At 46.6% G+C, this 26,225-nt stretch overlaps 1 protein-coding gene across 1 annotated transcript; it reads right to left on the bottom strand.

The window, feature by feature from the left end:
• Positions 1 to 560: 560 nt before the first annotated feature.
• LOC135907306 (uncharacterized) lies at positions 561 to 26,225 on the bottom strand. The gene is made up of 5 exons (XM_065438994.2): positions 26,069 to 26,225; positions 20,517 to 20,671; positions 4,596 to 4,663; positions 2,021 to 2,107; positions 561 to 704 (listed from the first exon to the last, which is right to left on the bottom strand). Exons 1-5 carry the CDS (start codon positions 26,168 to 26,170, stop codon positions 577 to 579), a joined length of 540 nt encoding a protein of 179 aa, XP_065295066.1. The 5' UTR covers positions 26,171 to 26,225; the 3' UTR covers positions 561 to 576.

Here is a 26,225-nt window from a genome sequence, read left to right as displayed (position 1 = left end):
TATCTCCAAACCCCAGTGTAGGGTAGCAGACCGGAGACTGATATGTGGTTAACCCCCTTGCACTTCCTCTTCATCTCTCTCTCTCTCTCTCTCTTGCTTATTCCTAATACTATGTCCTAAAATTATTCATCGGCCATTACTGAGGAACAGTTGTTCCTGCTGAACCACATGCACATGTTATTCACCGCGTAGCTTTGCATTCACTGTGTTTTTTTTCATATTTCGTGATGCTTCACGGCTTGCGCTGAGGACGGATCACAAGTTGGTCAGCTGATCCAAGATAGTCGCAAAAATTTGAATTTTAGGACTTACTAAACGCACGTAAGCAATGTGACAAAGGTGATCGTGCATCTTATTATTTAAAAAAGTGCTTAGGATTTCACAAACACGTGTCTGTGAATCTTAATCATCATCGTTCATTCATTCATAGCTAAGATAAAGGTTTAGTGTCTCTTTTTTGAAGAATTTGTTGGCGGATTACACACAAAGCGGTGCAAAAAGAAAATCACTTTATGGTGGGGTGTTGATAATTCTTGCGACCAGAATGTTTAAGCAGTGTGTTTCAGTAAAACATCTTTATTGCAGGTTGCCGCAGAGGTCATTGTCGAATTGAGGGACCCTGACTTCACAGATCTCTTCGTAGTGGTCTAAGCAGTGCCTCGGAACATCATGTGACAAGGCAGGTTTCACCCACAGCAAGCAGTCTGCAACAGAAAAACCAGGCAGATCACGTGTAATAATAAGTCCGAGAGAACGAGCGTCAGTGAAGCAACAGGAAAATTTATTCGGATCTTAAGTTCCTGCATATGGAATGGAAGTCATCACTGTAAAAGTGCATTAATGCCACATATGTGCAATATTGCTTATTCAATGCGACAACATTTAACACTCTTCAGATACTTCGCACACTAGTCTCACCCTCCCGGCAGCAATTCTGTATTTCTGTTTTTGTATTTACCTATTATTATGATGATTATTTTTGCTTCACTATGCGTAAAACCTATATCAGTTACCATTGGAAGCAGTGATCACGTACGCAGCCACATCAAGATTGTGCCAAATGAGAGTTGAGACCACTGATGAGCAAAACGAAAACAAGGTGAAAGCGGGAACCAAAGTTTCGACAAGTGGACTCGTCTTTTTCAAGCCCATTTGTCGAAACGTTGCCTGCCGCTTTCACCTAGTTCTCGTTTTGCTCATCGTCTTCAATTTTCATCTCCCGCCTTCTCGCTGTTTTCCCTTGAGCACTTTGCTGAACAGGAGAGAAGATAGAGTCAGCGGGAGAGACTAGGTTCGAAGAAACGTGTCGGCATAAAACCAAGCTGCGTGACTACCGAATGCAGATATGGGTGGAATAAATAAAAAGGACGCTGGCTCACGGCACAGAGCCAGCTTTCGGCAACACAGGTATGTATGCCTTCCAGTACGGCACCATACACAGTGACGCACCAATAAATGGTTTGTAATAACATGTGCGCACCATTAAACATTTCCCGCTTGTAGCTACATACTCCTAATTCCCGTCCGCGCTCCACTTGGCGCGTGTACTGAACTGGTGACACTTAACTAGGATGCAATTACGAAAAATTTGACGCCACCGCTTTTTGTCGAACTTTCCTAAATTTGCGCGCAAAAATTACAAGCGTCGACTATCATATGCTTATTTTTCAGAAACTTTGGAATACTCATGAGTATGATTATGTATGTAGCTGCATTGCAGGCGCAACGGCTAGACTCTCCGGTGTGGTCCTTTCGTTGACGTTGCGTAAAAATTTAACTGTGATGTAATTATGTACTGCGACCATGTGGTAGGAATGTCTCCTGTCCTAATTGCGGATTGAGTGGCTTCCTTATAAATGAAATATTGTATTTTCTGTCACTACCACTTTTATGATTTATAATGGCTTCGCACTTTTTACTCAGCACAACAAGAGCATAATCTGATGTTAAAGAACTAAAATTTGTGCGTATAACAGATGCAAATCGCATGCATTGATGTCATATTGGCACGAGTACTTACGGTCATGGTTGTCGTAGGGAACTATCATGACCATACAGGTCTCGTAGTCAGTGTAGTTGTAGTAAGCAGTGTACGGGTGAGTCAAGTCTGAAAAAAAATTAATGTGAATACGAATAAGTGCTGGAAAATTACATATTCTTAAGTTGCATAGACGTACATCTCAGGGCAAAAACAGCAATACACAAAATGATGTCCCCTAAATATGTAAGATGGGTTCTTTAACAATACTTAATGCGTGATCTCATAAGAATAGAGCAAATTATTATTTATACTGATGTACTGTGTGTGATTTACTTGCTCTTTTCTTTGAGATGGTCAATGCTATAGCCACCGGCACAGACGGAAAATGTAGCAAAATTTTTCTTTACTGGTAAGGTCACTTCATTTTGTCGAAAAATGCACACGCCCCACCAATGAAATCGTGTCATGTCCGTTGCGCTTCCGCGACATGCGAATGGCGTCTGCAGTGCGAGAAAATGGCTGCAGCAGCGCAAACTATGGGATTCATATAAAAAGCAGTGGGCGAAGCCCGTCTCGGCAAATGAGCCACGATGATAAAGAAAGACAAGATAGACAAAGAATGATTCAAGGCAGGTAATGTCGCTGGTACGAAGGTATTGTTACAAAAGAGGTGAGAATGGCGGCCACTTAGGGACTCGATTTTTATTGGTTTCAAACATTTGAAGCCAACAGATATTGAAGGAAAGGAGAGCGCTCGGGAAATTATTTGTTGTTGAATTTGAAATGATAAAGCTGAGGGAAATGGAAGTCGAAATAAAGCCAAATCCACATCCATAGCAAACACAAAACAAAAAAATATTCGCAACAAGTTGGACCCGTGGACACATTATCCCTTTCTCCGAAATATATCATTGTGGCTCCCATGGCCAGCAAGTTGCTTTCTCGTACACTTTAATTTTCCTCTGTCTTATCACTTCTACGTTTTAATTAAACCAAGAAATGCATTCCCCTGTGATTTCTTTGGATATAACATATGCTGGCTTCTCAGGGACGGATGTGAGTGCTTGGCTTATCCATCGGAACAAAGCGGGAGAAAGAGGTCGCAATACGGCATCGGTTGAGGCAGTGGGTGAGAGACTCTGCTGTGGAGACGGAAGTGCGCCTCCTCGCACCATTCGTTAGAATATTTTTTTGGCTTCTTTCTCGGCAAGTAATATGTACCTCTTAAAGATAATTTCCGTAGAATTCTCCGTGGACGGCGACTTACAACTTTCAGTACAGACCATAAACTTTACACAACGCCCAGTGAGGAGCTCTTCATGTCAGTTCAAGAAAACACGGAACCATTCGCGAGATCGCTGTTTAAAAGATATTGCGCTCCAGAGCACATTTTGCTGGTGTAAAGTATTCATTAATATCTGTTTATGTATGGCACTACTTTTGTAGTAAACCTGAGTGCGTCTTCTTTTTAGGTTCTGGAAATGTCGGTTCGTTTATCGACTCTATCTCTCTTGAATATAGTGTCCTTTGGATATTGGCCCTCGTCATGTTAGCATCAGTAAAGTGGTGCACACTGCGCTACTGTTACTGCAAGCTCCATCTCTTAAACACGACGGTAGTGTTTGAGTGCACTCGGAATATTTATGCATGCAAACTCCACATAATGGGCGCGATCGGAGATCCTGAGGACTCGGCGGCCGAGGCCAATCACGTGAGGCGAAAGTGAATGCAAACTGAACGCGCGCTCCGAACAACGATCTCTGATTGCGGCCCGTGTTTACCTCCTTTATTTCCTAGCTCTATAATCCTCCCTCCACTGTAGTGTCGATAGGCACTGCAGATATACGATTAATAAAGACGAATGTAAATAAGTTAGGAGGTACTTTAGTAGGAAAACAGCTTACTGTACACGAGCCTTCAAGAGCACAATATTTTTTTAGCTTTAATGTCACCGCTAGCATATGACCGCACAGGGCACAACTGCCGTTTCGTCTCAACGTTGCCGACTTTTTATTTCTTCGTGTGCCACTACTTGTCAATGAAAGCACATTTAACGAAGGCTTTATGTAAGAAACGGTGTTACAGCTCTGATCTGAGATTTTTTGTGCACGTTCCTGGCCAAACAAATAGTATTTAATTCGGTTGGTGACTGGATACGCTTTTTAAGTGTTCCACTTTAACGCCCACGGAAGGGCTGGAATATTTAAACATCCTTAGAAGTGAGCTCCAAGAGCACAGCCATGGTAAGTAGCTTTTCTGTGCTTTTAAGTGGCAGTCATTCTCATTTGGGTGCTTCCACGGGCACGAATTATTCACCTGCCTCTTAACTTATGCAGTAAATGAAGTTATAAGATAACGGTCCCTTAGGTGTAGAATAAATAAACGACTAACGTTAATACTGTGTCTTCAACAAAAACTGGCGTGTTCTTAGTTAAAAATACAAGATGTGCTAAAAATCTGTATTCTCACGGCCTTATACCTACACTGAAATTAAAGTCAAAAACAAGCAAAGTCAATCAGCTCCCATTGTGCCTCCTTTGTGGGGCCGTTCACTGTCTAACGCGCTATTATTTCCTCATCAACGAAAAGCTGCGATTAACAAAACTTTACATACCATTGTCTACGTAGTAGGTTGTCTGGTCAGGTGCATTTCCCGCTTGTATGTCGAAAGTGACGTTCCTCCTAGGAGAAAAGTTAAAAGGTTGTAACTAACTGAAAGCATAGCCACACTTGCGATTGCTTACTTCCTTATATTTTCTGTTGTACCAATTATCCGCTATATCTGACTGTAACAATATGTATTGTTACCTGCTGGGAAATTCAATTTCAAGAAGCATCCTTTTGACTCCACTAAGTACTTCTCCAACATAAGGTATTTGAACTATAGCCGTAGCACACAGGACAAAATATGAAAACTGTTATATTGTTTCCGACAGAGCAATGAATCAATTACCGCATCAGCAAAACTCATCACAGGGCATCCTGCAGGCTACAAGTACATACGTTGGCCTGTTCCTGCTTATGGGAGTGAAAGGTACGGCTCTTCATACCGCTATGTTGTATAAGATCGAAAAGTCGACATTCGGTTTCGCCTGACGGGATTGACCTGCACTGAACTAGGCCGCAACATTCGGGTGGCCTGGACAATGGCGTGAGGTGAAACAGAACGTCGGCTTTTTGGACGCGTACAAGATAGCAGCCACATACCAGGGCAAACATTCAGTCAAGTAATAAGTTGCAAGCGAGCAGTTTTCAATCATTGGGAGCTTTCACCGCTGTTGTCCGGCACTTCTATACTTTATTTTGCGTTTTTTCTTACCACGTACGTAAAGCTTCGCAGTTCTGTACGTTTGAAGATAAAAACAAAAATAAAACCTAGTATATCACCAGAGAATCCTACAAGTGATTCAGGCGAAAAGAAGAGCCCGAATGCCCATATACTAAAAGCAAGCTGCGACCTTTCTATTGTCCCCTACAGCAGGTACAATATGGCAGATTTTTAGCATAGCATGGACGCGTGCCTTTCTTTTCATAGGCTCCTCATAACGGCGAGGAGTGTCAATGTCGCTAATAGATGCTGCTGATAGAGAAAGAGTGCAATGTAAATTTGAGTGCGAGTGTCACCTACTGTGTCTTTAATTTCACGAAAACATGCACTCTGTGAGAAGGTTCTGAAAAGAGAAAACAGGCGAGCCAACAGAGATCGACAACAAAGGAAGGCGAAGTGTTCCATGGCGCAGTGGTGTGCCATTTGGTTTGTTAGTGGCATGTCCAAGTTTGCTACTCTGGAGGGAAAATAGACTCTCCCAGAAGACCTAGTCTTTCTTCGATGTCAACCATTGCTCAGACGCGTTAACTTCACTTACATCACCTTGCCCTGCGTTAGTATATTATCTTCTTCTTACATTGAGTTCTTTTATTCATTACCTTTGCTTTCTTTCTTTTACTTTCTTGCATTTTAGATTGCACTACATTCCGGATCAGTCCACATTTTAGACTGCAGACTTCCGGTCCTGGTTTTAGCCATGGGCTGTTTGATCGAGTGCATCTAGGCTTCATGACGGTTTTCTTTTTTCGCTATTTATGCAATATTACTGCTGAGTACATAACTTTATCAAGGCTATTACTTGGTGTGTCTCTTTCATTCCAATCTTAATCTTGACGCATCGTTGTCCTTGCACTAGAAGGCCTTAAATTGTATAAAAATGAATGAAAACCCTGATCGCACGAATCGTAAATTGACTTGGACTCGCCAAATCAGAGAACACCTAAGGATTTTTGTGACTTGTGAATGAGAAAGCATCGATATTCAGTTGAACGCCACTGAGTGGGTTCTTCGAGTTATGAACTCCTCGAGGGCAAGCGGGCGCATCGAGATAGCACAAGGCCGGTGCACTTCGATCCGTGACGTCATGGTACCTTGCTCCACTGCCATAGAATCTAATGGGAACGCTCCCGACTAAGCCGCGGTGACTTTGACGTCACCGCTTTTGTCACATCGGGCTTGGCAATAGAAATTTCGGTTGAAGTGCCATGATGTGATAAAGCGGAGTGCACAAGCCTGATATCTAGGAGGCGCTGGTTTATCCCATGGGTAAGGCACTCGGCTTCTGAGCGCGGCTCCGTAGGTCTGAAAGTGACCACTGCCAACAGCGGAGCTGTTCTAAGTCAAGCCTTCGCCGTCCGGCGTCCGTTGTCACGCAGATGGGCAGGAGGCAGATGGTGCCCCGGGGCAGGGGGGGGGGGGGGGGGGGTGTGAGGAGAGGGGCATAGGAGTAGGTGTTTCGCCGACACGCGCCCTATCGCCCCACGATTTCCGCTCGGCAGCGGGAGTGCGCACAAGAGTGGCAGCGCCGACGTCGCGCAAATCCCGAGCTTCGAGAGGGAGAAGCTTAAGCAATACGCCGGCGGAAAGAAGCCTCCACCGCCGAGGATCGGGAATGGGAGCGCAAGCCAAGCGCCGGCGGAAGCAACCTAACCCCCAGCTTCCAGAGCAGGAGCCCGAGCAGAGATGTCTACGCAGAGAGATTTGTCCCACAGAGGGTGCCGACGGGTGCTTCAAAAAGAATTCCGGGTCCGTGAGTGCGGCCGCAAGTGCAAGGTGTGTGATAGAATGTGGCTTCATCGCAACCTCACGCAAGTGAAGAGTGTGCGCAATCCGGAATTGAAGCTCAAATCTATCAAAACGAAGACAAGACAAAAGACGTTCATGGAAATCGCGTTAAGCACGACTTCGAATTTGGGAAAACGACCACCAGCTTCGCTGTTTTGACAGCTTTCACTGCCTGGAACTGGCTTTAATTTTTTTCCCTTTCGACCTTATTATCTTCTTATGCATTAATTTCTGATAGTAATTACCGAGGCGAAATTAGAATGCCGGCGAGAACTTGCGCGCAAAAGGAAGCTGCAGGTAACACAGGCTTGCGAGAGCGAAGATGAAGTGCATCGCAACTATGTCGGCCCGCATCACGCACCATCTGCCGCGATTGTGCGGTAGCAACTGTTTTTTTCATCCGCTGTGCTCGATTGATGAGCGCATGTGATGTGGCGTCGCATCCAACGGGAACTTAAGCGCCGTTTCACTGCGGCTGATGCCCTTTGTATTTTTAATCAATGCGCCATTTCGTATCAAATCTGTGCAAAGCCGAACACGTGAAAAAATAAGATAGGGCCTCTTTAAATCGACCTTGCCGTTGCTGCGCCTTACCTTCCTTTACTTTCGTAATACTGACACTGTGCGCGTGCCATAGAAGAAGAAAACAGAAAAAGGAGTGTATCAGCTCTCGCAAGGGTATTGTAAAGAATTCTTGTTAACGACGTGGTTTCATGGACTACAAGAACCGGGCTCGCATCCGTAAAGTGAAGAGCGCAACAGACGACGCTTGCACTGAAAGGTGCTTTTTCTTGCGTGCACGCTATCACCGCCTCTCGCAAATGTAAGGGGGAGAGGAGGCCGACATTGCATGTAAGGCCGACATTGCATGCGGTGTTATGATCGGCCTGCAGCTATTTCAGCCCGCTGCACGTGTTCCTATCCAACCGGGGTGGTGGCGCACTTCAGAGAACTGCGGATAACCGGCAGCCACGTGGTGAGGGGTCAGCTCAGGGCAGTTCTCGAGGGGAGGTAATTGGCGGAACCTCCCCATGCGCTTTTCGAGACACCAGACAAGGTGCTACTCGGTCGCGCCACCCGGGACGGCTCCGAGTTCGACGAAGCAGGCTTTGTGCGCAACACGACAACGCCACCCTATTCTGCTACGATTGGGGGAGTTGCCGCCGGAACGCCGACGAGAGCTCCTTCCCACGCGCCGACCAAGACACAAGACAATGTGCGACCCGGGTCGCGCTACCCGGGTGAGCTCAGAATTCTACGAAGCCCCTCTGACGTAGGCTCCGGACCATTGCACCTATGTGTGTGTGTGTGTGTGCGTGTGTGTGAGCCCTCCTCCTCCTCCAAGTTGAGAGCCCACCTCCTCCAAAAGGGCGGGTCATCTACAATGACGCCGAACTATGACGTCGAGCGGAGTACTCATAAGCAGCGATTGTCGGCTGTTAGTGTGTGAGCTGTGTGCTCGTAAGCTGTGTGCTGTATGTTCGTCTTGCGTGCTCCATTTGGGAGCCATGCTAGACTGTCGATGTATCTCATGTTCCAATGTAAAAACTGTAAATAAATCCTGCTCGCGTAAGTCCCGACGAAGAGTCAAGTTCCTCCCAACGACTACGACCGCAAAATCTAATAACTGAATGGCAGCGGTGAGATCGGCCTACAGCTCGTAGATCGGCCTATGACTCGGGAGACAGCAACGGCAGCTCACGGAAGTTGGCACATGGTGAGCGACCGGTATCCTGATCAAGTTGGAGGCGACTTGAAATTGACCACCTCTTGCAACTGACTGGATACGGCGCAGAAAGGACTGGTGATATGGTGCTGCTTCAGTGGGTAAGCGTTTGGTTTTGGCTGTAAGATTTACTTGGCTTCAATTTCTCTGTGTTTTTTTAATTTGATTCGCTGGGATCTTTTACTTGTATTCTGATTTGCGTGGGTATCACAGCAAGTATTGAGTGACTGCAGAGTCAAAGCTTAAAGTAGCGACCATGGTCCTAGTGTGTTTGACGAGAGCTGACCTGTTGTGGTTGTGTGAAGTGATCGAGGTAAACGCAGTGGAGGACCTGACGGAATCAGAGATTCGTAAGGCCATTCTGCAAAGTGGCAAGGACTTGAAATTCGTCGAGCAAATGGGCAAACGAATTCTAAGTAAAAGACAGGAACGGGATTTAATTAGGCAAGAACGCCAAGAGCGTGAGCAAAAACGGCAAGAGGTTGAAAAAGAAATGGCAGCAGTGAAGAAACAGATACAGGATTTGCAGCAGTTAAACGCAGAAAGTCAACGGCGGCTTGAGAAATCTGTAGGCTGCACGCAGCGGAAGTGGGAAGTAGATAGCAGATTTTTGTCGAAAACCGAGTAAAGTAGTAGTACCTGTGAGAGTAGCAGCACGTTCACAAGTAAACTCGAAGTGCTAGCAGCTAACAAAGCCTTAGTGGCAGCAGAGACCGTTGAAGGCCGTAGTGAGAGGGACGAGGTGCTGTGCCAACAGAGGACTGTAGAGACAGCTAGGCCAGCTGCGAACAAATTGGCACAGTTACCGCGCGTGTGCGTCGCATCTCATGGTAGCAAGGTCGTTACAGGTACAGGGTACTGTTGACCCGACGGACACGGGCACCCATGTCGAGTCAGATCTGTGTGCCGAAGTGATGTGCGAGCTGGACGCAGTTGAGGGCGTTGAGGGCAGTCCTCAGGATTGCGAGCTCCATAGCTCAAGAGAAAACAACTGCATTGGTCAGGGATCGGTGCAGCTCTCCGCCAGTCTAGGTAGCCAAGAGAGAGGTGTCTTAGTTAAGAATCACTCAGACTGTGCGGGTAAGAGACCAATCCGGGCCGAGGAAATGTGTAACGGCCTGCACGAGGCGCGAGAAGGCGACATGAAAGAGAGTTCGAGGAAAAAGCGCCGAGCTCCGATACAACTGAAACGGTGGCGCACTTCAGAGAACTGCGGATAACCAGCACCCACGTGGCGAGGGGTAAGCTGAGGGGAGTTTTCGAGGGGAGGTAATTGGTGGAACCTCCCCATGCGCTTTTCGAGACACCGGACAATGGGCTACCCGGTCGCGCCACCCGGGACGGCTCCGAGTTCGCCAAGCAGGCTTTGTGCGCAGCACGACCACGCCACCCTGTTCTGCTATGAGTGGGGGAGTTACCGCGGGAACGCCGACGAGGGCTCCTTAACACGCGCCGACCAAGACGCAAGAAAATGTGCTACTCGGTCGCGCTACCCGGGTGGGCTTAGAGTTCTACGAAGCCCCTCTGACGTCGGCTCCGGACCATTGCACCTGTGTGTGTGTTAGTGTGTGTGTGTGTGTGCATGTGTCTGAGCCCTCCTCCTCCTCCAAGTCGAGAGCCCGCCTTCTCCAAAAGGGCGGGTCATCTACAATGACGTCGAACTGTGACGTCGAGCGGAGTGCTTATAAGCAGCGATTGTCGGCTGCTAGTGTGTGCTCGCTTTCATGCTCGAAACGTACTCGTGAGCTGTGAGCTCGTAAGCTGTGTGCTGTTTGTTCGTCTTGCGGGCTCCACTTGGGGAGTCATGCTAGACTGCGAAAATGTATCCCATGTTCAACTGCAAATAATGTAAATAAATCCTGCTCGCCTAAGTCCCGACGAAGAGTCAAGTTCATCTCTACGACTGTGACTGGCCAAATCCAATAGCGGTCAACGCTCATGGAATACTGTGAGAAAATATCGTTGATTCTACGCGTTAAGGCAGCACATGATGCAGGTGAACGAAGAACAACTTGTTTCAGTGGAGCTTGTGGCCACAAATGAAATAACAAGGTAGCTGCTGGGAATGAAGCCGACTACGAACGGCTGTGACCGCTAGATCTAAAGCTATCAACTACAATCACTTGGGGCGCGATCGCAGATCGTTGTTCGGGCTTGGCTGACGACTCGGCGTGGCCTGGGCCAATCGCGTAAGGAGAAAGTAAACACAAACAACGCGCGTTTCGACCAACAATCTCCTATCGTGCCCCTGGCTCTTCGAGTGCGGCGGGAAACAGGTTAAAGCCCTTTTACTGGGAATCGTGGAACTTCATTAGACGTGAACGTCATTTGTTACTGTAGCTGTTGTAAGGTTCGGGTTATCGCAACAAAAGAAAACTAGTACCACAAGCATGTTATTCCCAGCAAGAAAAAGGGCAATCATGCAGCGTGAAGATACACACGTGACAATATCCTGAATGTCCGTGAGTGGGCTCCTGTTACAACTCCGAAAAATGCGACCTGCCTTTGACAAAATGACACAGGTGGTGCAAAAACGGAAACCGCTTAGCCACCTTTTGCACACAGGTGGTCGTTTTGAGCTTCACTTGCGCACGAGGGAAAATAATTACGTTGCATTATTTAGGTGAGTTTCACAAAACTCTAGACCAGTATACACCCTGCGTAGTAACTGTCCGCTTAGTTCACTTGCTCGTAAAAATCAACTTATTTCCTTTTTCTTTTAGGTGCATTGTCTTAAAACGTATCTCTCACTTTCTTGTAGAGCTGTGATGGATTGTTCTCGTTTGTACCACTATGGTTATTTGCAGAGAGGTATTACCATAAACCTAATCTAGTTTGTGAGTGAAGGTAAGCTTGGCTACTACCGTAACTGAAGTCTAGACGGTGTGAACATATCATGAATACTACTAGGTAAGACATCATAACGTCGTTTTCGCACTTCAAGATCAGGACACCTATATACAGCACGCGTATCAACGGGTATTGGAAATTCCAGTTTTGTCAAACGAAACATGGGGGACGAATGCTTCAACACTGTATACCTGTACTTCTAAACATTTTTCATGAACGAGAGATTGATGTCACGAATGTCAGCAAAAACACACTGCGCTCAATCTTTGTGACGCATTCATGATACCATCTGTTCTACGTGGATGTGCTTGTCTGACAACTAATATGCACTTCATTATGAGCATTTCATTTCATGTATATAACCCTGAAATTCTCTCTATTTTTTCCTACAGAGAATGTGTGAAACATTAGTGGGTGCCTGAAATTTTGATATTAATATGAATGCTATTTTCTTTTTCACGCTTCTTGTGCGGACGTCATGTTTGACATGTTAGGAGTATCACTGCTTTATCCTACTGTATGCTTTGCAAAGGGGGTCCGAACTTCTGTCAAGTGAATTAACTTTCACTTTTTAGTTCGGACTTTCCTCTATCCAATATGGAAATAAACTCAATTCAATTCAGTTCAATAGAGACGATTCCAAGGCTTCCGCTGCTCGGCAGACGATTAGACAAACCGAAAGACATAAATCTAAACAAGACATTGTAGGACCATATGTAACGAACCACTTAATTTGGTCTTCTCTAATTGAATCATGCTGTTTTATAAGATGGCCTAAACTAATACATCGAAAGAAATATGGAAGAAATCACGATGGCAATCGCAGATTTCGTGTAAGATGACGCACTGTTCAACACTAGTAAATAATACAACAGCCAACTAGATAGCATGAACTCTACACTTTGGAAGATCTATGTGGGATCTGCAAGGCCCACCCACTAATGCCTTCTTATCCACCCTTATTCGGTTTAGACTTAATCCCAGCTTCCAATCAGTTCCAGGCGTAAGCTCGACGCCGACATGCTGCATCCGAGCCTAAGCATGGCGCTTGAGCCAGTTTGGTGATGAATGCAGCATACTTTAGTATTGGAATTCATGAGTTAAGGAGTGCCCCTAATTCAAGAACCCTATATTGCTGCTAGGTGCCGCGCGCCAGTGCTGAGAAAGAAGTGACTACAACGCGAACTCGGCAAGACGTGGGCGCTGAAGAAGAAGTAGAGGCAGAGGACGCCGGCTTGAGTTTTGTGTAGGCCATCTTGTAGAACTGTCTGTCGCGCCGACGCCGGGTATATCTTCAATTGTCTTTTCGTTACAAAACTGGTGGAGGTGCGGGGTACGGTTCATCCGATGCCACAAGCCCCTCCTGGTGGCAGGAGTACCAGCCCTATACTAGTGGAGACCCCTGTTCACCGGGCCAGCAGGAGAATCCAGGGATTCCCTCAGGAACTTTATCATCTCTCCGCCACAACAACGATGCCCCCATGGACCAGTATGGAAGGAACATCGACGTCTCTATCGACCATTATGCAAGGTACGGCCACAACGGCAACTTAGTAGTTGCTGCTGAATCTCCGATTGCCGAAAGTGTTCCACGGGGATATCTTCGAGGATGTAGAAGACTGGTTACCCAAGTTTGAGCGCGTTGCCGAGATAAACGAATGGAGCGACACGGCGAAGTTGAGAAACGTCTACTTCAGCTTGAAGGACGGCGCTCGCACTTAGTACGAGAACCGAGAACGGCTGCTCAAATCGTGGCTCGAGTTCCGCCGTGCTTTGCTGGAGACATACACCAATGCCGATCGCCGCGTACGAGCCGAACGGGTGCTCCAATCCCACATTCATCTGCCGAATGAGAGCGTGACGTCGTACGTAGAGGATATGACACGCCTCTTCCGTCGGGTGGACCCAACCATGTCCGAGGAAAAGAAGCTGCGCCATCTAATGCGGAAAGTTAAAGAACAGCTGTTTACTGGCCTGGCTCGAAGGCCGCCGAGGACCGTGGCTGAGTTCTTAACCGAAGACACCACGATAGAAAAGATGCTACACCAGTGCTCAGATTTCTATGAAAGGCAAATGAACGCTACTTCTCCTTCGGACCAGCGCTCAGCTACTTATGACAGGCACCCGGAATGCTGCTTCACTGACGGACGCGGTTGCCATTGGAAACCTGGACGTTCTCCGAGACCTTATCCGCTCTGTGGTGCGTGATGAGCTTCAACGGCTCAGCTGCCCGCCTCAGCCCACACTGGGTTCCATTGCTGCCCTCGTGAGAAGTGAAGTGCAGCAAGCGATCCAAGGTCCCGTTCCAAGCAGCAATGCCCCGCAAGTGACAGCACAGTTGCAACGGCCGTCGTATGCGGAAGTTTTGGGACGAGTCCCTGTCCGTGCTCCAACCCATTTCATCCCCGCCACGTCTTACGCCGCGTCATACGTCCCACCACTCCCATCAGTGAAACCAATCCAACGTATGGAGGATCGGCACCCGCTCGAAAGGAAATCTGACGACTGGCGTACCCCGGATAGAAGGCCTCTGTGCTATCACTGTGGAGAAGCCGGTAACGTATACCGTGAGTGCCCATACCACCGCCTCGGACTGCAATGTTTTGCCGCAGATTCACCAAGGCCCAGATATGGCGAATGGCCTAGGGCGATTGAAGAGTACCTGCACCAGCAGAGTGTACCACTGTTCCCGTGGTGGCAGTCACGCTCACTGTCCCCCCCGCGATCTTCCCCAGCTCATAGAAGCCCTCCAATGGCAGCGCAGGGACGATCGCCAAGCCCTCGCCGGGAAAACTAAGAACAGCGACCTTCGGGGGCAGGGGCGCTGATAACTGCCCTTCGGAAGACCTCCCATCGACACGAGCACGGTCTATTCAGCATGATTCAGCGACGATAGCAGCCGAACTCAGCGACAGACTCTCGTTAGACATACCTATTGTGCTCGACGGCCGCCACGTTAGTGCGTTATTGGACACGGGTGCCGACTACTCAATCTTGTGCGGAAAACTAGTGACGGAACTAAAAAAAGTTATCACACCTTAGTCTGGAACGCAAATTTGTACTGTCGATGGGCATATCGTAACACCGGTGGTCATGTGCACGGTCAGAGTGCAAATTCGCGGTTGTACGTTTCCAGCCAGCTGCCTTATACTCCGCGACTGTTCTTGGGACCTCATCTTGGGCCTCGACTTTCTGCGAGAGTATGGTGCCATTATAGACCTTCGGGAGCGCAGAGTGACGTTTTCGACAGGGAGAGCAGCGAACAGCCGCGGCAATTGCCGACGTAACGCACTTAGAGTTTACGCCGACACTGTACTTTTACCACCACGCACAAGTGTCCTGGTAGCGGTCATATGCGACAATCTGCGTGACGGCGAAGCTGTTGCAGATGGCAATTTCTCGCTTATGCTGACTCATGGTGTATATGCAGCCCGCAGTCTCTTTATGCTTCGAGGTGGACATTCTGCGATCCTCGTGACGAACTTCTGCCACGAACATCGGCACCTGTTTTGTCATACTACTATTGCTTTTGCTGAGCCCATAGCAGACGTTGCTGAATGATTTGCGTCTATGAAAAAGGACAACCCACCCCAGACACTCAGCAATACCGACATCAATTCAGACCTTTCGGAAGAAAAGCAAAAAGCGCTGCGCGAGTTGCTACTTCGGTTCAAGGAGTGCTTCGCATCTTCTTCTATGGTACGCCAAACACCCATCATGAGACACCGAATAATCACGTATGGCGATTCTCGTTACACATGGCCATTGCCTTATCGCGTATTGGCGAAAGAACGCAACGTGGGTGATGAAGAAGTTAAATAAATGCTTGACGATGACGTCATACAGCCATCCCAAAGCCCTTGGGCGTCGCCGGTGGTACTTGTCAAAAAGAAAGACGGAACGTTTCGGTTCTGTGTTCATAGAAAGTTGAATAACGTCACAAAAAAAGACGTTTATCCTGTTCCGCGGATCGATGATTCGTTAGATCGACTGCGGCAAACCACGTATTTTTCATCCGCAGATTTCAAGAGTGGACATTGGCAAATCGAAGTTCACGAAAAAAAATTTAAATGATGGGGTTTTACCCGCCAAAACCACTTTCTGATTATGAGGCACACCGTAGTGGAGAACTCCGGAATTTTTGACCACCTGTGGTTCTTTAACAAGCACCTTAATCTAAGCACACGGGTGTTTTAGCATTTCGCCCCCATCGAAATGCGGCCGCCGTGGCCGGGATTCAATCCCGCGACCTCGTGCTCAGTAGCCCAACACCTTAGCCACTGAGCAACCACGGTGGGTGAAGTTGACGAACGAGATCACGAAAAAAACTGCCTTATTTACCCCGGATGGACTGTCCGAATTTACAGTACTTCTATTCGGCCTGTGTTCTGCACCAGCCACATTCCAGAGAATGATGGGCACTGTTCTGACGGGTCCGAAGTGACACGGTTGTTTAGTATATTTAGATGGCGTCGTCGTGTTTGCGGCGACCTTCGAAGAACATCCGAAGTGTTTGGAGGCGGTACTTGAGGTGCTCCGCTCTGCTAATCTCACACTAAAGCCAGAAAAGTGTCACTTCGGTTACGAAGAGTTGAAGTTTCTTGGACATGTCGTGAACGCCGACGGCGTCCAGCATGAGCCAGACAAAACATCTGCTGTTGTTGCTTTCCCGACTCCTCGTGACAAGAACGCAGTACGCCGCTTTCTCGGTCTGTGTGCCTACTATCGGCGCTTCATAGCTAATTTCTCCCGGATCGCCGAACCACTCATACGCCTCACGCGAGAAGACACTCTTCGTTTGGACGGATGAACAGGACGCAGCTTTCAACGAGTTATGGCAGCGCCTGCAGGAATCACCCGTACTAGCTCACTTTGAAGAGGACGCTGACACCGAAGTGCACACCGACGCAAGCAAATTCGGTCTTGGCGCTGTACTCTTGCAAGAGTACGCCAGATGTACTATTGGCCCACACTTTCTGCCACGGTGAAGCGTTACGTGCAAAACTGCCGTGACTGTCAACGCAGGATATTGCCGTCTTTGAAGCCCGGGGGGTTACTCCAACGCATCGCACCACCTAGAGCGCCGTTTGATCAAATCGGTAGGGATCTTTTGGGACCCTTTCCCTTGTCATCCAGTGGAAACAAGTGGATTATAGTCGCCACAGACTATCTAACACGCTATGCCGAGACGAAAGATGTACAACGTGCCACGGCCTACGAAGTTGACCAGTTCTTTATTGATGATATAGTCCTCAGACATGGTGCCCCATCACATCTCATCACCGACAGAGAAAGTGCCTTTACAGCCCAACTGATAGAGGACATATTCGAGCTCAGCTGCAGGCAGCATCGCAAGGCCACTGCCTATCATCCGCAGACCATCGGACTGACGGAACGACTAAACAAAACCATTGTTGACATGCTGTCTATGTCTGTAGACGTCCACCATAACACATGGGATCAAGTCCTGCCGTACGATACATTCGCCTAAAACACGGCCAATCAGGAAACAACACGATTCACACTGTTCCGTCTTGTCTACGGGCGCGAGGTGCAGACCACGCTAGACACAATGCTCGCGCACGACACTGACGCATCAATTACTTCCGACGCCGACCAACTTACTCAACACCCTGAGGAAGCTCGTCAACTGGCGCGCATACACATCGCGAAGCAGCAGAGTACAGACGCACGACGCTACATCCTTCGACATCGGCAAGTCGAGTACCAGCCAGGTGACCAAGTCTGGATGTGGACTTCAATCCGCCGCCAGGGGTTGTTTGAGAAGCGGCTGAGTAGATAATTTAGACCCTACAAAGTGATACGCCGCGTTAGTGAAGTGAACTATGATGTCATTCCCAACGGTGCCACGTCACCTCGGCGTCGACAGCACCACTCAGAGATAGTGCATGTTATTCGCCTGAAACCGTATTTCGTGTGTAAAGGCGGTGCCAATCCAATCTCATACGACTTCCGCACTTCCACTTTCTTTGAGTAAGTGTCGTAGTTTAGTAAGCATCGGGGTGATGGTTTTCTTTTGGCGGGGGAATAATGCCGCTAGGTGTCACGCGCCAGCACTGAGAAAGGAGTGACTAGAACGCACGCTTTGAAAGAGGGGGGCACTGAAGTAGAAGTAGATGCTGAGGACGCCGACTTGAGTTTTTTATACGCCATCTTGTACAACTGTCTGTCTCGCCAACGTCGGCTACATCTTCAATTGTCTTTCCGTGACAGTATGCTGAACAAATGATCGGAAACGCTTTGCCCCAACTTTTCCGCTCGCACAACGCATCCCGTATTTTAACACTTCACAAGATCACAGCTCACAAATTTTCTATGATCTAGCATTTTACCTTCCATTATGTGTCATACGGCAACGCATATATCTCAGTCAGCGGCATCCTGTTTCTGTAAAATATGTTATGTTAATATGTAATATTTGCTTCGGTGTTGCATGATTCATTGCTGCTGTCATATGGGGACTGATATAACGTCAAGCTGCGTTTATGCAGCATTTACCTCTGCCTTCGCCAGTTTGTAGTGAATGTAAATTAATGATTGAAGCAAGAAATTACGGCAGTAAAGTGGAAGAGCCTATAAAGCATACCATCAACGACTGGTAATTGACAATAAGTTCTGTAAGTCTACTGTTGTCATTCCTAAAAAAACAGTTCTTTCCGCCTTTCGTTTTAAGTACGCATAATAACGCTAACCTCAGCGCATGTCACTGAGGCGAGCATGACGTTATTATGGTTGGATAAAAGGCCAGATGTCAACCGCGTGCACTCCAGTAGTCTTAGTAGCACACCAGCGATGGCCGGCACTTACCCGCATCGCATGTCGCTGCTACAGGTCAAGAAATTCCACTCGCTCTGTGCGCCACGTATTCGTTATGTGGCATTGTTAGCGCTGCCAAGTTCCAGCTGTTGAGCTACTATATTATGCGACTGTGCATCTGTAATACTTGAGCTTTTGCTCCTTGCTGGCGATGTCAAGCAGAAACCTGGCCCTTCTACTAGATCTAACCTAACCGCCCGATCTAACCGCCCTGCACGAACTGCAAGCCGGTCAGGCGACACTTTTGAACGAATTAAAATCTTTATACGCAATGAGTTAAGACATCACGGAAAGGCTAACTAAAATAGAATCCGATGGCTCGGCTCATATTTTGCCCCGAAGCGAAGTAGGAAACATGCGTGCACTGGCATCTCAAAATTCACAGGTAACCTCTTCGCCTACGGCCAGATTAGTCGACGAGTAATATCGAGCTTGTCGACCAAATCTGTTGTTCTACAGCCTAAAGGATTGCGTCACTGAGTCGAGGGCAGAATTCGACAAAAATTAGTAATTGACGTTTGTCAGGAATCTATCTATCTATCGTATCTATCGAACATAAATAAATCGGAAGAGCACATTGCCTAGGCCGATCCAAACATTAAAGTAAACATGCCTACAATCATTAGATTTTCACATTTAAAAGACAAAGGGCACATTTTGTTAAACGCGGCTGAGTTAAAGGAACAAACTACCGCGTTAGCGAAGACTTTTTACGGAGCACCTGCCTTGATCGGAAAAGGCTAGCCGAATTCGCAAAAGCTCAGGGCAAGTCAATTAAGACTGCTTCAAAGCAGATTACTTATCGATAAAGACACATATGTGCACGATCACTGCCCACAAAAAGTGGTTTCTTCTCCATGCTAGCCGTCACCATGTCGTCCTGTCTACGCCTAATTAACGCCTACACCCATTTCCGTCCTCTGTGTATCAGGTGTGCCATACCCAAGCGGGACTGAGTTAGAAGTATTATTGAATTTACCGAACGTAAACTTGCTCTTTTTACGAAAAAGTGGCTAAAATCGGCAGTTTCTGATATTGAACTCTCATCGTATTTTCCCGAATTCAACATATTCCGCCGGGACTGCGAAATCCGGCAGTGGGAAAGGGGGGAGGGGTGTGCTCATAGCTACCCACAGGGATTTACGCTGCTTTGTTATTAATATTGAGTTTACAAATTCAGGTATTGTTGGTATTTCATGTAATTGAATTCAGAATACAATCTCTTACGCTCACCCTACTGCTCAAATCAATCTTTTGGGGATTTCAATTTTCCTAATACTGCTTAGGCTGATCCGGCGTTAACGTTAAGTCCGATGAGGAAGTTTATTTCGTTGACACATGCTTAACATTTGGATTAACACAACTTGCTTCAGCGCCTACGGAAGTGACAGAACATTCGTCAAACGCCTTTGACCCTGATAGTTTATAGTCCCTCTGATTCTTTACAATTTGACTGAGGTTGACCATCGACCAGGACAGTAAATATGTTCGTGCCTTTGCTCAAAATTCTCTGTCACTTTCGTGTCGTGTGCTAAACAGATTAGCTGGTCGTGCACCTTCACAGAGTGGAAAGGCTAATAATATTTATGTTTGTGTTTTTGTGAGTTCGTTTACGAATTAATTGTCCTGCGCCTTGCCTTTGTCTTTTATACATATATGTTCGTGTGCGTATACGAATGTGCGCTATGGATTTTCGGCCTTATGATGTTATTCCTTTTCCTTTTTTTACTACATATATATTTTGTATTGTTGTTGATGCTATGTGAGAAGGTGTACAGTCACAATTATGGGGCGACTGCATCCTTCCTTTTATTTTCTTTCGACAAAAAGAGCACATTGCTTTGCGTATAGTGCGCGCCGGGTTCTTCGAGTTTTACGACAAGGATGGATAGGTTGTGAAAAAACTCTACCTGCATGGTACAATACGTCTACAGAGAAAGAGAACAAACTCTTTGTTTTGTAGAATTATCTCTAGCCTTTCATGAATAAATGTAGCTAAGTTTACTCACTTGGCAGTGGATGCACGACTTCCTCCCAAGTGCCATACGTAGGTAGCCCTTTTTGCTTCCAGGTCGAAATGAGTTCTAGTAGCGGTGAGACACTTGAACGAGGTATCGTTGTTCGAAGAGGAGATTGCCACTACTCGGGGAAAAGCACCAAGCATCTGCAGGCACAAAGAAGAGTTGGTACTTTCACAACGCGAAGCAGTGATGAGGAATCTAGTAAAATTTATTCAGCAGTTAAGCCTAGATAGCTCCGTGTGGTGTTCATCTCAGTAAACATTCGCAGGTACGAACGAGCAATCTGCTTTCCAAATGTAAAATACACACGAATCGTAGTCACTTAAGCAAGTTGCGCGGCCAAGTATTAAGGTGACAGAACTCTGCTTTTCTTCCTGTTCTTACCTATCTGGACTAAGCCACCTGTCTTATACAACTCTTTAGCGTCTGACTGGTTTATTTGTAGGGCTTTTCTAAAGTTTATATGTGAACTGCACCATTAAAAGACCACATGCCACTCTTGAATAAATAAAAATAAAAGAGACGATGAATGCGTCATTCATTTAACCTGGAAAGAAGCCGAGCGCTAGAAGCAAAAGACCTTACAAAGATGATTCAGATGCTTTCAGTCATTGCCATTACGTGCAAAAGGAAAGAAAAGTTAATTCAGGACCCTCCGCAACAGGTAAGGCGGCGCGCTAGACAACGAACAAGGCGCGAATGCCAGCTGTTTCAATTGCAAAGACGTTTAATGGGTGCGAGCCTGTCATGGCTGCTGCCGCTGCAATCGCGATATCCAGAATCAGTGTTCTCTGCTGTAGCATTGGTGCAGATGTTATGGGTGTGAAGCCCGCATAAAAATGATATCGTATAGAGAAGCTTTACCTTTTGTCACGGGAGGTGACTCAAAGTGATTGAATAATTTCTTTCTTTTTCATTTCAATGTTCCCTGTACAGCAGCTTTCATTGGACGAAATAAAAAATGGCTTAGCTTGTGTACCCAATAATATGTAAAAGGAACTTCGTTAGACAGGTCGATTTTTTTCCTCCCATCCACCTTTTGTTTATGCAGCGAAGCTGTATATAACTCGAAGCCTGGGATTGTTTCGTCTCCACCGACAGAGCAGTCCGCAGAAAACCACTCCTAGAATTGAGGCAAAAAGTGCCTATCTCTATTGGAATTACGCATGCAAGACATACCCAAGTATTTTTTTTCAATAAAGAGAAGCACGGAAACAACTGTCAAAGGCACATAATAGATGGTCTAAAGTTAAGAAAGGGGCTGACAGATGGAATAACACACTGTCTTAGAAAGTTTGTGAAGAGGGATAAGGTGCCTCAGAAAGCTGGCCAACGTTTCGATAGGAGGACCTATCTTCGTCAAAGGTGGCCTCGTCATCCTCGGCATGTTAGATTTAACGGGTCAGTGCAGTGACGCTACGTGCGTTCGTCGTCGGTGGCGGCTGGTTATAAAGGGAGAGACTTCAGAGGTAATTAGCGCTGTCGCCCAACATCTGCGAGTGCCGTTCCCAAGACGAGGGGACAAGAGCGGGGGAGTGGAAAGGTGGGGAGAAAAGAAAAGAAAGAAAAGGAGCGAGAAAAAACGGGGGGTACACCAAGAGGGGAAGAAAGGGGGTGAAAAACAACAAAAATAAAGGAAGGGGGCATGGGAGGGCGTTGGGGAAGCGGGAGGTTAGGGAGCATTCAGAGGTGTCGTTGGCGACATGATTTGTGGCATTAGAAGAGCCGGTTAGGCGGTGCTATGGCTGGTGTCTAGCACCTCGTGCAGAAAGGACTTTCTCCCACCATGCCTCGTCAAAATGCAGCGTATTTTCTCCTGCTACGGTTTGCACCTTGTGCAGAAAGACTCCTTCCCACAATGCCTCGTCAAAATGAAGCGTGACTTCTCCTGTTACGGTTGGCACCTCGTGCAGAGAGGACTTTATCCCACCATGCCTCGTCGAAATGAAGCGTGACTTCCTAATTCGCCATGGTCATCTCGAGTGTCTGCCGGTTTGGCGGAAGCCCCGCAGTGTTTTCAAGCCTCTTTTGTGTGTATGTGTGCGTCCGACTTTAGCCGTACCCTTTCCTCGAACCATCCATCTCCACAGGGGAACTTCCGCGAACCAGTAACGCCCAAAAGGGATGGACAAGCGTCTGCAATTCCCGGACCTGAGGCTTCGTATAACCGGAGTCGGGACGCCCTCCTCCTTGCAGCAGGCTCGGTATAATCAGAGGCTCGGTATAACCAGAGGAGGAAAGGCCCTCTTTCCACGAATCAGACTCTGTGCCGGTCACGTGACGTCGACGGAAGCAAGATTCCTCCCACTATTGTAGAGACCCTATTTAGGGGCTCCGAAATGTACCTTTTTCGATCACTTCATTCTCTTCTCTTCATCTTTCAACAACCTTCGAATAAATCGTGCAAGTTTCGCAGTCTAGAAACTAGAGTTCACAGTTCCTCAAGGCAACGGCATAATTCCTTGTTCGCAAAACACATTAATAATTTTCCAGAGCGCTTGCATACGTGATTTACTGAAGATGCCATAATTATACCCCTGTCTTTGAAGTTCACCCACATATTGTCCATAAGGCGCTTTACATTTTTGCCTAATAAACACGAAAAGTCTTGTTTAGTTCAACCAGAACATCGCTGAAACCAAGTTAGAGTGTGTTATGATGCCTGAAATATAGAGAAAGGAAAACGATGGCTCAATAATTATTGGCAACGCTTTTAAGTGCACCAGGAACATAACAATTTTGTTGCACTTTGCCTTTGCTATGACTCACCTTCCTTTTCCGCTATATATAAACATATGTAACCTACAGCCATCAGGACACTGAAAAGCGTAGCTGATAGCGGCCATGTCATGCGCTCTAACACTTGACAGATAATTTTTTTTACAAAGGCTGCTTTATCCAACCGGATTTGTCTTCGCACAGGCAGTTTTCATAGCTTACCACCAATTCTCGCTAAATTTTATCTTCGTGGTTTTCATAGCTCTCCCAGGGCAGCGAGCCAAATCCTTCTCGGCTCGTTAGACACGCTCGCATAACTGCTTGCATAAGTAATTTAATGTGAAAGCCCCAATTACCCATCTATCTTGAACCTCCCCTGCACATTACCAATTAACTTCTTACAGTCACCAAACATAACGGAGCGGCTTCCTTGAGCTCAGTGAGGACACCAGACGAAACTAATGTATCACGCATGAAAAAGTAAAAAGAAAGGCGAATGTTTAATAGGTGTTCGTACCACTTATTAATGAGCCAGAAACGTGAAAGCTGCGCGACACATTGCACTTAAAATGCTGACAATTCCTTAATTAAATTGTGGGGTTTTACGCTCCAAAACCACGATCTGATAATGAGGCCGTAGTGGGTGGCTCCTAAAGCTTGGACCACCGGGAGTTCTTTAACGTGCACCTCAATGTAAGTACACCAGTGTTTTCGCATTTCTCCCCCATCGGACTGTGGTCGGCGTGGCCGGTATTCGATACCGCAACCTCGTTCTTAGCAGCCCAATCCCATAGCCACTAAGCAACCATGGTGGGTTCTGGCTATTTCTTCAAATTAGAAGTATCTGAAACGCAGAGTTCTGCTGCGACATCGGGAAACCTAGCAAATAGCAACAGCTTGATACTTTCGAACGTTTTCTTATAATTTTTTTACCCTGGTATTTGTTCAACATGCATTTACCCTCGCACATAAACTTGGCGTATTGTTACCCTTATGTTTGCAAAATATGACCTCAGTCGTAATTGTAGTTATGCTAGCGCAGCCGCATGTTTTACACTTTTCGTATAACAGATCTAACGCTATCGACCACTTGTATGCATATTCTACTAGACGATGTTCATTTAACACACCCATTTGGTACATTGCCTACACATTGGCCATACCGGGTCCCTAATTTTCCCCCGATCACTACTACCCATCTCGTATATGATGGGCAGTACAAACGAAACAAACTGCCCAGCTCGTATGATGCATGAAATCACATGGAAAAACAGGGGTTCAGTAATTATATGCAACATTTGCATTTAAAGCAGGAAAATGAAAGTTTCCCTGCGCGTTGCGCTTAAAACTCTTTCGAAAAACGTGATAGCGTTCAGAGCCTCCTGTCTCACAATATCCCGCGTCAGCGTCCCCCCTTCCGCGTCGGCCGTCTTTTAGCAAAAACTTCATTCAGACCACGCATATGCAATCACTCTTCTATCTCCAAAGTTGCTCATACCTTCTGTTTCATTCTTTACAAAGTTATTCCTCAGAAATTTGAAGATCACAGCCCCCAAACAAATTTCATGAAAATAAAAAAGAAACACCGACAACGCATATCTTTTATGATCTTCCCAGACCAAAATATTAAAAGTGCGAACCAATAACAGGAGATTGGCCCACGCTTTCTACCAGAAAGCTCGCCTTCGTGCAGTGCGTTTGCCGCTAGCGTTTCCCGGTTAACATTACGGTTACATAAGCTGCAGTTGCCGGGGAGCTTGAGAATAAGTGAGAGATCTTTGAATGCTATCGCGTTCCACTGCTAAAAGTGAAGCTTCAGCATCAGCCAAATCTATTCAAGGGAATTCAAACGTCTGTCGTGCTGTTGTTTTGGGAGCGTGGGAACCATTTCGATTAGCGGCATTATGACACCCTAGAACGCTTTAATGAGTAACTTGCTACAAAGGCTGTAATTAACCTACACAAAATAAACATATCTCGCAGGTATCTCAGAATATTGCTTCGTACATCCAATAAATATATATACCCTTCTCTGCCTATTTTACTAAGGATACCGGAGCAGCAAACTAAATGGCAATTTATAAATATTGGTAGAAAGCAACTGTTCAGTAACTGTTTTCAGAGCACATAAGCAACCTACACCGTGCAAATTTTCAGCACACGTCATCAAAAAGCATCCTTCATTTTTCCAAATTGCGAAATATCTGCTGTTTTCCTGCTGGCGCGGAACATGTAATAGGGTGTTCTTATTTAGATACTGCCTGAAAATGAAATTGTCAAAGTCAGAAGTGACACGTGCCTTTAGAAGAAATTCAAGACAGTGTTCTATTTGTATAGAAATGGCTATGCACGTTCAACCAGCGTCATTTGCAGGAACATATCTATGGTAAGTCGCGTGAACACATTGAAATTCGACAGTTATACCTGTAAGAGGTATATTAGATTTTTGATGATGATAAGATACTGAGACTCCAATGCTATGTAGGCTGTCTCTGAACAAAGATAAATAGTTCCAGCATTTGATAATCCGATGACTTTATGACGGCACACAATCGTTGGGCGTGGCTGATTATAAAATTTTATCCTTAGTGTAGGTTAAATGTAGCAAGCTGATTCGAATACGGATATAGCAGTAAAAAAACTGGGTGCGATGCAAGTTGCGCAAGCTTAGATTTGTTACGGCGGGGATTTTTGAGAGGGTGGAGGGGGGGCAAGTGCCCCCCTTGCCCCTCCCCCTCCGGTAGATACCACTATGTATGAAACGCAAAGCGCACAGGATTGCAAACGGGATTGCAAAGGATCGCAAACACTGTGGGACTTACCCTAAATCCGTCTGTGGGTTCGCGAAGGGGGCGGTTCGTCACAACGCTGGCAGTGACTATAACTGAAAGCGTCACGCATGCTCCAATGTTGAGCCAGCCCATTTTGAGGCGCCTTTCCACAGCAGGGCGAGATGCAACACTGAAGGCCTCGTGGGTT

The sequence above is a fragment of the Dermacentor albipictus genome, chromosome 7 (genome assembly GCF_038994185.2).
Source record: "Dermacentor albipictus isolate Rhodes 1998 colony chromosome 7, USDA_Dalb.pri_finalv2, whole genome shotgun sequence".
Classification (NCBI taxonomy): Eukaryota; Metazoa; Arthropoda; class Arachnida; order Ixodida; family Ixodidae; genus Dermacentor; species Dermacentor albipictus.
Note: the sequence above shows the minus strand (reverse complement) of the source record. Positions and strands in the feature narration are given on the sequence as shown.

Excerpts from the sequence above, each read along its gene's own strand:
- LOC135907306 (XM_065438994.2), bottom strand. The coding sequence starts at position 26,170 with ATGGGCTGGCTCAACATTGGAGCATGCGTGACGCTTTCAGTTATAGTC. Across the intron at positions 20,672-26,068 it reads AACCCACAGACGGATTTAGG|ATGCTTGGTGCTTTTCCCCG; the intron begins GTAAGTCCCACA and ends TTGTGCCTGCAG. Across the intron at positions 4,664-20,516 it reads AGTCGTGCATCCACTGCCAA|GAGGAACGTCACTTTCGACA; the intron begins GTGAGTAAACTT and ends CTTTTCTCCTAG.